Genomic DNA, 12,336 nt, shown 5'->3' with positions numbered 1-12,336 from the left:
CACCTGTGCTCTGGCTGATTTATGTATAACGGCGATCCACCCCAGCTTCACACGGATGCAATCTCTGACCTTTCCGTCACACAGTTTTGTTTAAATTCTCTTTGCACATTTTATCACAAAAATCTGTCCTGACAAATTACGAAGGCAACTAAACGAACGCTACTATTATTTAATTATTAGGTATTGTGTCTTAACCTATAACAGAGATGTGTTGTTATAGCTCTCAACTTTTTAAAAATAAAATTAATTTAATATTGAATTCAGATGTTTAAATAACACTAAATAAAACGAAAAGCTACCTCAGTTAAAAATTTATTTTAATTAAAAATGAAAAACAAGTTACCTGCAAGCAATGAACCCTTTACACTAAAAATATTCTGTAGCTTTATAGTATCGATCGAAAGGCTTTATCATACGGCTTATTTTCTGCTACATAACCAATTACATAACATGGAGAGTAAACTGGTTAATGCGCGACGAGAGCGTTACGAACGAACGCCAGTGTTAGGCGAACGGTGATTTAGTAATTACTTCGTGATTTCATTTCGTTTTTGAACAATTTTATTTTACTACAGTCATGTGGTCTAAGCACACTCCTTTTTTTATAAAATATTTGTGAAGTCGTGCTTCCGTGTAAATGTGTGAGTGTGCATTATTTCTTTTTTGATAAGTTACATCCACGTACATCAAACGTTACAATTTCCAGTAACTTCTTTTTAATTTACTACTACTACGAAATCTTTCTTAACACGTTAGCAGCCGATATACTTACTGATAGGGTGGACTAGCTGCTATAGCAATAAATTAAAACGTAAATAATACTTGAAAACATTGTGTTTGTGTATGAGAAAATTAAATACATAATGACACCGCACATCAAAAGTAAAAAAACATAATACAAATTCAAATGCAGTGCATCAAAGACAAGTATACCTGGACAGTATCACGACCTTCCAACACTTACTGTATGTGGGAAACGGGGAGCAGTTACGTTGGCGTTGAGCTTGGGCTCAAGTACCCTATGAGGCACACGAGCCCCGTGTTACTCTGCGCTGTAGGACCGTCGACCCATCAAATTAGTAGTATTTTCTTTGTGGAGTTGTTGCCCAGGATCTATTATTTATGAAAATTAAAAAACATGCCATATTTTGTGAATAGTTGCCGTATATCAAAATAAAAAAAGTTATAAACCTTCATAAAGGAGTTTTTATTAGCATCCCATGCATCTCCCGGATAAAACGAGATTCTTTCTTGCCCTAAGACTCCAAAAAATCTGCATTTGCCAGCGACATTATTGAAATTAAAGAAGACGTCTTCCTGACCCTGTTATCCCGATTGTCTTCTTAATTCGAATGACGTTGATGGTCCCGCATATAACAGTGGTGTTCTTCCCGTGCTGAAAGAGTGTATTTCACTTGATTGGTGTGGTGAAGGTTCAGGTTATTAAGAACTGCTCTTCTCCAGGAATATTTTTTACTGATTCATCAATTACTGTACCACTTCTAAACATTCTTCCCCATCTTCATCATCTGCGTTTTGGTCTACTTCCTGGTCAAATAAATTAAATATTATGTCTACTAGCACCATCGTACTCGCTAAGGGTACACTGAAATTTTAATTGATAAGTCCATGTACCGCCCAGTTTACACGGGTGTATCCGGAGTGACTGTGTGAAAATTGAATACAGGCCGAAAAATATGATAACTAATATGGACATTTGACGTGTTTCGGAATGATTGTATCAGGACTGTTAACGTATTAAAAGCAAGATTTGTATGCATGCCATCAAACATCCCCGATACTGACGTAGAGTTATTTTAAGACCACGTATTCCGCTAGAAAGTACGCCTTCCACGCCTCCTTCAGCTATTAATCAAAGGTTAGAAACCACTTAGTGAAAGTAAATAAATCCCTAAATAAATTTTTAAGTCAATGAACCTTAAAAGAATGCAATGAATATGTCTAGTAATTAAAACTAGAACCAAAAATAAATAGCATTATGAACCTGTATTGCCAAATACCAAGAAGCTAAGCCATTTCATAGACAATGAGTGTACAACGACAATTGACTGTAATTACTTTTCAAGCATCACGAAAACGACGAAAACAACGGGAATTGTGTATGGAAGTGCGTTTGAGTTTTGACCGATTGCGCCGCAGTTAATTTTAACCGGGTGAGTATTTCGCAAATTGTGCTATATTGATATTGTAAATTGTTTTTCGTAAATTTTAATGATGAAGAAGTAGTTTAAATGAAATAAAATTGAGTAAAATTATGGATTTCACGAAAACTGTCAATCTATTATTGCGGGGTGTGTTCTCTAAACTTCTTTTAATCCCCAGTGAAGGAATAACGTGTATCATGATTATTAAAGTCTTACAAGCATAAAATTACGACGTTTTTTTAAAATTACCATTATTAATTAGCTTTAAACTTTGTAAATAATGAGGTTATATTTGACATACTAATTTTGGTTCTATTTTCTTACAGTGAAGTGTGTGATGAGGAATGAAAGTGAATAGTAACTTTAAAGTGTGATTTTTTATCAAAGGGAACAATTTAAAATTCATACCAGAATTATTACATTTCAAAAATGGCAACTTTGGAGCAGCAGGCTTCAAAACTATTGGATTTCAATCAAAAGCTGGACATCAACTTACTTGATAATATAGTTGGTTGTTTATATTCTACAGTGGGGGAACAACAGAGGTTCGCTCAAGACATTCTTACAGCTTTGAAAGAACATCCTGATGCTTGGACTAGAGTTGATACAATACTTGAGTTTTCTCAGAATCAAGAAACAAAGTACTATGCTCTTCAAATACTGGAGCAAGTGATCCAAACAAGGTGGAAAATATTACCCAGAAATCAATGTGAAGGTATTAAAAAGTATATTGTCGGCCTTATAATAAAAAATTCATCAGATCCTGTTACCATGGAGAATAATAAAGTATACTTGAAGAAGCTTAACATGATATTAATTCAAGTTCTGAAAAGAGAGTGGCCTCACAATTGGGAGTCTTTCATAAGTGATATTGTGGGGGCATCTAAAACAAACGAGAGTTTGTGTCAAAATAACATGGTTATTTTAAAACTACTCAGTGAAGAAGTATTTATGTTTAGCATTGGTCAGTTAACTCAAACTAAAACCAAGCATCTGAAGGATACTATGTGTTCTGAATTCAGTCAAATATTTCAGCTTTGCCAATTTGTCCTTGAAAATTCACAAAATGCCCCCTTAGTGGATGCAACCTTGCATACACTTCTCAGATTCTTAAATTGGATTCCGTTAGGATATATCTTTGAAATGAAATTGATAACTACACTAATTTTCAAGTTTTTAAATGTCCCTATGTTCCGTAATGTCACATTGAGTTGCTTGACTGAAATAGCTGGTGTAACAGTTTCTAATTACGAAGAGCAATTTGTTGCTCTCCTTGTACAAACTATGGAACAATTGGAGATCATGTTGCCCCTAACTACAAATATAAGGGAGGCCTACGCAGCAGGCCGAGATCAAGAGCAAGCCTTCATACAAAACCTTGCATTATTCCTCTGCACTTATCTAAAAGAACATGGTCAACTAATTGAAAAGCGTGGATTGACTAATACACTTATGAATGCTCTTCGATATTTAGTGTTGATTTCAGAAGTTGAAGAGGTTGAGATATTCAAAATATGTCTAGAGTTTTGGAATGCTCTAACTGCTGATTTATACAAAATAGTACCCTGTTCACATTCAGCAGGATTTTACAGCCTCGGTAAAAGTGTGGGCAGAAAAGCTTTGTATTCTGATGTTCTGAGTAGTGTGCGTTATATCATGATCTCAAGAATGGCAAAACCGGAAGAAGTCTTGGTTGTTGAGAATGAAAATGGGGAAGTTGTACGAGAATTTATGAAAGATACTGATTCTATCAATCTTTATAAGAACATGAGAGAAACATTGGTGTATTTAACACATTTAGATTTTGCAGATACTGAACGTATCATGACTGAAAAACTACAAAAGCAAGTAAATGGCACCGAATGGTCATGGAAAAATCTAAATACACTTTGCTGGGCAATAGGGTCCATATCTGGAGCAATGTTGGAAGAAGATGAAAAGCGATTTCTTGTTATCGTTATAAAAGACTTACTAGGATTGTGTGAACAGAAGAAAGGTAAAGACAACAAAGCTATAATTGCTAGTAACATAATGTATGTTGTTGGCCAATATCCACGGTTTTTGAGGGCTCATTGGAAGTTCTTAAAAACTGTTGTGAATAAACTTTTTGAATTCATGCATGAGACCCATGATGGTGTTCAAGACATGGCTTGTGACACTTTTATTAAAATAGCCCTCAAGTGTCGCCGCCATTTCGTCACTACACAGGTGGGAGAGGCTTGTCCATTTATTGATGAAATTTTGAGCACAATTAGCTCTATAATCTGTGATCTTCAAACTCTGCAAGTTCATACTTTTTATGAGGCTGTGGGATATATGATAAGTGCACAAGTGGATCAAGTTGCTCAGGAACAGCTGATTGAAAAGTATATGTTATTGCCGAACCAAGTATGGGATGATATAATATCTCAAGCATCTCATAATGTTGATATACTGAAAGATCCTGAAGCTGTGAAACAACTTGTAAGCATATTAAAAACAAATGTCAGTGCTTGCCGTGCACTGGGACACCCATATGTTGTACAATTAGGCAGGATATATTTGGATATGCTTAATGTGTACAAGGTCATGTCCGAAAATATAAGCCAAGCCATTGCTCTAAATGGTGTCATAGTGACAAAACAGCCACTAATCAAAAACATGAGAATAATAAAGAAAGAAACCTTAAAATTAATTGCCAGTTGGGTATCTCGCTCAACTGATAACAGCATGGTTTTGGAAAATTTCATTCCACCCCTGCTTGATGCCGTCCTTTTGGATTATCAAAAAACATCAGTTCCAGATGCAAGAGAACCAGAGGTGTTGTCTTGTATGGCTGCGATTGTGTATAAGCTTGGTGGCCATATAACTTCAGAAGTACCCAAAATTTTTGATGCTGTTTTTGAGTGTACTTTGGCAATGATCAACAAGGACTTTGAGGAATATCCTGAACACAGAACTGAATTTTTCCTTCTACTACAGGCTGTTAATACACATTGCTTCAAAGCATTCCTTAGCATACCCCCAGCACAGTTTAAACTTGTGCTTGATTCCATTATTTGGGCATTTAAACATACAATGAGAAATGTGGCTGACACTGGGCTTCAAATTTTGCACAGACTGTTACAAAATGTTGAACAACATATACAGGCCGCTCAGAGCTTCTACCAAACATATCTCTGTGATATTCTAGAACATGTATTTAGTGTTGTGACAGACACATCTCATGGGGCAGGTCTCACAATGCATGCAACAATATTGGCCTACATCTTTTCGTTGGTAGAATCTGGTCATGTCACAGTGCCACTTGGACGTACCCCTGATAATGTTCTATACATTCAGGTAAGAAGCTTTATTGCAATCGTCAAATAGTTTATAAATTTAAAAAAAAACATGTTTAATTTTTTTGTTAATTTTCAGGAATATGTTGCTAACCTTCTCAAAACAGCATTCCCTCACCTATCTGACAATCAAGTGAAAATAACAGTGCAGGGTCTGTTCAATCTGAATCATGATATTCCAGCATTTAAGGATCATCTAAGAGATTTCCTAGTACAAATCAGGGTATGTATTTCAAGACATTTTCAAGGGAACTAATACCATTAAAATAATGAATACATTCCTAACAAAAATAATATTTAAAATGTATCACCACTATATAATATAATTTATTATATATTGTGATAGTTGTAAACCAACTTTTACAACTATCAATTTTAACAAGTCTGAAAACTGTGTCTATGTGTATATATGTAAGTGTGTGTGTGCATGTGGGTTGAAGTTTGGACCTTTAATTGAGTTCTATCTTTAGACTGTGTGTGCTTGTCATGTCAGGCTGATCAGAAGATTTTCCACTTCATCATAAGTAAGACAAGTTAGTCAATAATTTAAAGCTTTCTTGCAAAGATGTACCTCCTTATTCATAATGGTCTGCTAACTTTAAACAGCCGCTTAGGATTGTTTTTTCTCATTCTGACTTAGGTCAATAGAAGAAGACAGAGTGAGTATTAGCAATGTTTTAAGTTAGCAGACTATTATGAATAAGGGGGATAATGTCATGGGATATAGATTAGGTCACGATTTTTTCTATTATATAAGTACGCTGATTGACAGACAGACGTCGTTCAGCAAAAGAAGTGCGGAGAGTAATGGTGGGAGCTACTTTATCATTTATTATATTGATCAGTTTCAAGTGATCTAGCGGTAGTGACTTGTGGACGGCTGAAATAATGTTTAGTACATAAAGTTTTATAATTGTCAAGAGATTACAAGTCAAATAAAGTGAATCAGTTGGAAATCTTAAAGGATTGAAGTACATGACCTTCAGAAGTGATCTTTGAGCTCTTTCCAAGTCTAAGAGGCTTATCTTTTTTGCGCCGCCCCATACCGGGATGCAGTAGGTGATCACTGATTAAGCCGAAGCGATTTATATTTTAATTAAATGAAATGAAATGATTTATTTGTATGAATCATGGTAACATAGTTGTTAACAATTAATTGGTGTACAGCACAATTTTATTTAATTTAATTTTATTTTATTTGGAAAACTTAGTGTTAGGTACAATGACTTAATTACTGTACAATAGTGTGAACATTTTACACCATTTAATAGTTTTCGCATTTTGTTTCTAATAACACATAGCATAATACAGGTACATCTTCTTTTTTTTTTTTCTTATACAAGTATTATATAAAAATGTTAATAATTACATAGGTTCTATTACAGGTTACATTTATTATGTTCAAAGATAATTTAAACACTACATTCAATTATGTTTATAGTAACAGTTAGGGAAACACATTAAACCAGTTTTTAGTCATTTTTGATCTGATAGAATTTGTGGATGAATTAAACAGGTCAAAATCAGGAAAGCCTTTAAGATTATTTATGTAGTGAGATGCTCTTGAGAAGAATGAGTTTTGTTTGTAATTTGACGCACAATGGGGTATATGTAAATATTTAGGATGTCTTGCAGAGATTCTGGGAATATTTAAATTTATATTCGAGAGAAGATGGGGAGCGTCAATGTGACATTGTGCTATTTTTGTTAAGAATAGAATATCAGCTATTTTGCGTCTCTTGTAGGAGTGGTAATATGTGTCGTATGTCTTGCACTTATATTCAAGGTATTTAACAAATCTGCGTTGGATTGATTCTAATCTGTTAATATATATATCATACTGAGGGTTCCAAATTTCGCCAATATATCGGCATACAAATATTTGATTGTCAATATTGGAATTTTTATATTTATACGTCACTAATAAACATTACATCGTTTTAATTATAATATAATATTAAATAAACATTAGTTTGTAGGTACCTCTCAAAAAATTACATTTAATACTGTTATTTTTGGCTAAAGAATTCTTTTAAACTATAAAAGCATTTATCTATTAGCCATAATTTTAATTTTTTATGCATTAATGTTTTAGGCATCTCTCTAATATTCTTTGGAAGGTGGTTAAAGACCCTAATACACATAAAATTTGCGTTATATATTTTATTTTGTTTTGTTTTATTAAGGACTGTGCTATTCATAACGTGCCGCAGAGATTTAAAAATATATACTTGCCTATAATAATTATAATAATCTGTAAATATTGATTTGAAAGGGTGGCAATGAGTTTCTAGCCAATTATTTTCAATAGATTCAAATATTTTTATTCAAAATAGGATATGAAATCAATTATTGAAAGTCAACAACCCATTCGCAAAAGTATGCCTCGGACCTGAGAAGAACGGGCGCGAGAGACTCAGTGGGCTTCTTTTTTTATCAATACAAAAAAATTAATAATCTAATAGCCTGAGGGCGGTTGCTTAATTCCCAGACTCAACTGTGATCATTATGAAAGTCATTTATTCAGTTTTGAACATTTTCTGGGATCTTGTAAAATTACAACGAATTACTTCTATAAGTTACTCAATTTAATAAGTTCCTGGTGTTAACATTATGGTTATGACAGTTTCGAATATAAAGCTCAGCTATTTACGAAGTGGTGATAAATGGTATTATAATAATATAAAGTGATGTTGATTTGATCAGAGAATAATGACTTTTGACATCTGACAATTGCTGAAGACTAGTGAACACATGTAAAACATGGAAGCAGTCTTCTCGTACTATATGTATCGTTCATTATTAAGGCGACACTAATTGCCAGCGACCTTGAGCGATATGAGTTTTCGGCTGCCGGCCCGCCATCTATGTAACAAAGCCAATATTTTCAAAATTCTTGCGTGGAAAACAGTTTATATGCTTACAATGCTCGTTATTCACTACTAATCTGAATAAATTAATCTACACAAAAAAGTACAAGCTATAAGAATAACTTTTCTGAGAGAAGTACCAAAAAAATGCGTCACGCCATGCCAAAAAACTTGTTTTACTTCAAACAAAAGTGGTAGTTCAAAAAGGCTCGGCAGTGTTAACTATAACCAACAGCAAGCATTAGCAACCTACAAATAAGACTTAAGGATATGTGTAACAGGATTAAGTAGTGTTCATATCTCGAAATGCTATACTTTCACCATAAAACTTGTCTTAAAACACCATGTTTGTGTGTTTACTGCTTACTCTTCGCCTTAATGCAAAATGTCACAATACAGTTAACCACCAGTGTATTAAAAAAGTGGTATTAGTATTGAATCTAGTTTGATATTAGGATTATTTCGTGTTTTCGTCAGCGATTCGAGTCGTTCATGTGGGCTACCCCAACATGATTTACGTGATTGGTTCTCGGTATAACATGATTCCGGTAATTGGTTCGCGCGATTTCCACATTGTCAATGTTTGTCAGATAAGTGGACGATGTTACTATGATGAGGCGATCAGTCACAATAAAAATAATTGTATTTATGAACTGTAATTAGATCAGTGACAGGTGACCCGAGTCCCCTAACCTTGTCTGTCCTCCTGTTCCATAAAAAAATCCCAAAATCATTATATTTTATATTTATTTAAAATAGTGAGATTCAAGCAATTATTTAATTTAAAATGATTCTGTAAAACCATATTTGTGTCTTATTATTTAATAATAATAATAATAATATCACGCCACAAGTTATGATATCATCCCCACCATCTGGATGTGTGGCGGTCCTCCACAGTGCAGTTTTCTAGGAGCTTTCTCCCTCGTACTACAAAGCTGTGGAATGAGCTTCCTCGTGCGGTGTTTCCGGGACGATACGACATGGGTACCTTCAAAAAAAGCGCGTACACCTTCCTTAAAGGCCGGCAACGCTCTTGTGATTCCTCTGGTGTTGCAAGAGAATGTGGGCGGCGGTGATCACTTAACACCAGGTGACCCGTACGCTCGTTTGTCCTCCTATTCCATAAAAAAAAAACATTTTAATAATAATAAATCATTTATTTTCACGCGTTACCCATAGATATACAAACAATCTTAACTTAAATTAAATTACATAACACATATATATATCTAATATTTGAGTTTTTACATTATTGTACAGCATGGAAATATTTATTCAAACATATCTTAGTGTAAGCCTAAAATTTCAATTCGGTAAAAAAAAGTACAGTTACTGAATAAAATACAAAAATAATGAGTTTGTTTATAGACTAATGGTTTATTTGATTTAGGAAGTTAGGTTTGTCGTCCGATCAGTCAGCTGAAGATTCCTAGCAGTACATTTGGCTTTCATAATATTAATATTGACACACTTTTACCAAATTATCTTGCCCCAAGTTAAGCATATAGCCTGTGTTATGGGTTATAAGACAATAATATAATATACTTACTTAAACATACATAAATACATATAAACATCCACGACTCGGAAACAAACATCAATATTCATCATATAAATGCTTGCACCTACCGGGATTCCAACCCGGGACCTCCAGCTTTGTATGTAGGATCGCTAACCACTCGGCTGTACAGGTTGCCGATGATTGATTTATGTCAAGCTTGTGTCTGTATGAAGTCCCAGGCAATTCATTAGATACCATCTAGATTTATAGCTGCCGTTTTTTCCACATTCTCTTGCAAAATTTCATCCATTCCATATACCTGTAAGCAAACTTTACTTTTGCAATGGCAGTCTATTCTACCTTCACATGTCACAATAAAAAAATTCATTATGGTTACAATTAGATTACATCTATTGAAATTTTTCATAAAGGGTTACATTGTGTTTATAAATAAATAAACCCGGATTAAGACAAACCAAAATAAATTAATATTAATAAAATTGCTTTCAATTAATTGAATCAGAATATGGCTAGACCATCTGAAAGCATATCATAAAATAGAGAATATATATATATGTACCAGTGGGAGGCTACTTTGCACAGGATGACGGCTAGATTATGGGTACCAATTCTACCATGAAGCAGTAATGTGTAAGCATTACTGTGTTTCGGTCTGAAGGCGCCGTAGCTAGTGAAATTACTAGGCAAATGAGACTTAACATCTTATGTCTCAAGTTGACGAGCGCAGTTGTAGTGCCGCCCAGAATTTTTGGGGTTTTTCAAGAATCCTGAGCGACACTGCATTGTAGCAGCCAGGGCGTATCAGTTACCATCAGCTGAACGTCCTGCTCGTCTCGTCCCTTTTTGTTCATAAAAAAAAATATATATATTATAATTTTTCTTTGAATAACATTATGGTGTTAATATTACAGGAATACACTGGAGAAGATGACAGTGACTTGTACTTGGAAGAAAGATTATTTGCATTGCGTCAGGCTGATGAAGAAAAACGCAAAGCCCAGCTTTCAGTGCCTGGTATCATCAACCCTCATGAACTTCCTGAAGAAATGCAGGATTAAATTATTGTTAAATCATATGGTAGCAGTTCACATAATAATATATGCAGACCTTTGATTTTTTTTTTATAATTCACAACTTTTTATAGATGTCACAATAATTCACATTTACATAAGAATATTATATTCTGACATTATAATATACTATTTGTATTAAGCTATTAAAAACCCATTCATAATATTGTAAATTAAATAAATATTTATCAAAATAATCATAGTGTGTGTGTAGGAGTCACTCTAACTGCACTACAATTGTCTTTGAGTAGTATTGTTGAAAATTTAATTAAGTATTTAATGATACACTAAATAGTGTTATAAAATCTGTTGACATAATATAATTTAGTGATGCATGATTTAATTTTTAAATTTAAAGTCATTAATAAATTAATGAAATCTCTGCAATGTGTGACTTAAACCCAACTTAATACAGTTCCCCAAATGATTGGCACAAAGTGTTATGATCGACAGAAAGCAATTGTATATTAATATTGTGAGCTGTTATCATTATTTTAGAAAACTCGTGCTTAGATTAAATATAACCTTATTGTGTTAGATTGTACAGAGGGTCGTCTGGTTAAATGTAAGATGATGTATGCAAGAGGAAGGTTATAATTTACGAACCTTTGCAGATAAGGTGTATTTTGTAAGCACAGGGTGTTAATAAATATTATAGCATATGGCCTTTAATATTAAGAAGGAAATCGTGCATCAATTTACTTTGCTAGATGTATTAATCCCTTGCAATAAAATATTTCTCCAACTACCTTTTGTAATAGGTCATTTCTCTGTGATGGTGTTTGTCATTCTGTAATCAAGAAATTGTTTGAAGTAAATTGAATAGCAGTTTCTATTTTTTCAATGTTGTCGAACTAATTTTAATGGAATAGGAATCTAACGCTTCAGAGGTTTCCAAAAAGATTTTTGCGCCTGATCAATGGAATCTTTCAATTTTGTGTTTGAAATAAACCAATAAATACAATTTAATGGCGTTTTTTTGTAACCATAAAGTAAGGTTATCCATACTCTTTACTATATAAATCTAGCTATATATATAAATCACGAGACACGTTGTTTGTCCGCGATGGACTCCTAAACTAATGAACGGATTTTAATGGGGATGACTTCATGGAGTGCAGATTAGTCCAACTTGAGAGATAGGATAGTTTTCTTTTCGATTTGGAACCCATAATTATTTTTATTTCCAATGTTTGTTTTGTAGGGACATATTTTCTATGAGAGAATTTATTGACGCACGGTTTGACATATCTGCTGTAAAACAATTTCATTATAACAACAGGGAGCATATTTTACGAAATAATACCCACTTGATGTTATGAAATATTATTGCCAAATTTATAAAAAACAGTATTTTATTTATTATATACAGAACAACGTCTGTCG

The 12,336-nt window shown here is 33.6% G+C and overlaps 1 protein-coding gene across 1 annotated transcript; it reads left to right on the top strand.

The window, feature by feature from the left end:
- Positions 1-2,053: 2,053 nt before the first annotated feature.
- LOC126971558 (exportin-1) lies at positions 2,054-11,914 on the top strand. Its single transcript, XM_050817857.1, has 4 exons — positions 2,054-2,174; positions 2,492-5,486; positions 5,565-5,708; positions 10,792-11,914. Exons 2-4 carry the CDS (start codon positions 2,595-2,597, stop codon positions 10,936-10,938), a joined length of 3,183 nt encoding a protein of 1,060 aa, XP_050673814.1. The 5' UTR covers positions 2,054-2,174; positions 2,492-2,594; the 3' UTR covers positions 10,939-11,914.
- Positions 11,915-12,336: the final 422 nt, after the last annotated feature.

Source organism: Leptidea sinapis, chromosome 24 (genome assembly GCF_905404315.1).
Source record: "Leptidea sinapis chromosome 24, ilLepSina1.1, whole genome shotgun sequence".
In the NCBI taxonomy this organism is placed as follows: Eukaryota; Metazoa; Arthropoda; class Insecta; order Lepidoptera; family Pieridae; genus Leptidea; species Leptidea sinapis.
This window is presented reverse-complemented; position numbering and strand designations above follow the sequence as displayed.

Bases quoted from the DNA above. Each gene is read 5' to 3' on its own strand.
- LOC126971558 (XM_050817857.1), top strand. From the start codon at position 2,595: ATGGCAACTTTGGAGCAGCAGGCTTCAAAACTATTGGATTTCAATCAA. The intron at 5,487-5,564 runs GTAAGAAGCTTT...GTTAATTTTCAG, and splicing joins ATAATGTTCTATACATTCAG to GAATATGTTGCTAACCTTCT. The intron at 5,709-10,791 runs GTATGTATTTCA...TTAATATTACAG, and splicing joins ATTTCCTAGTACAAATCAGG to GAATACACTGGAGAAGATGA.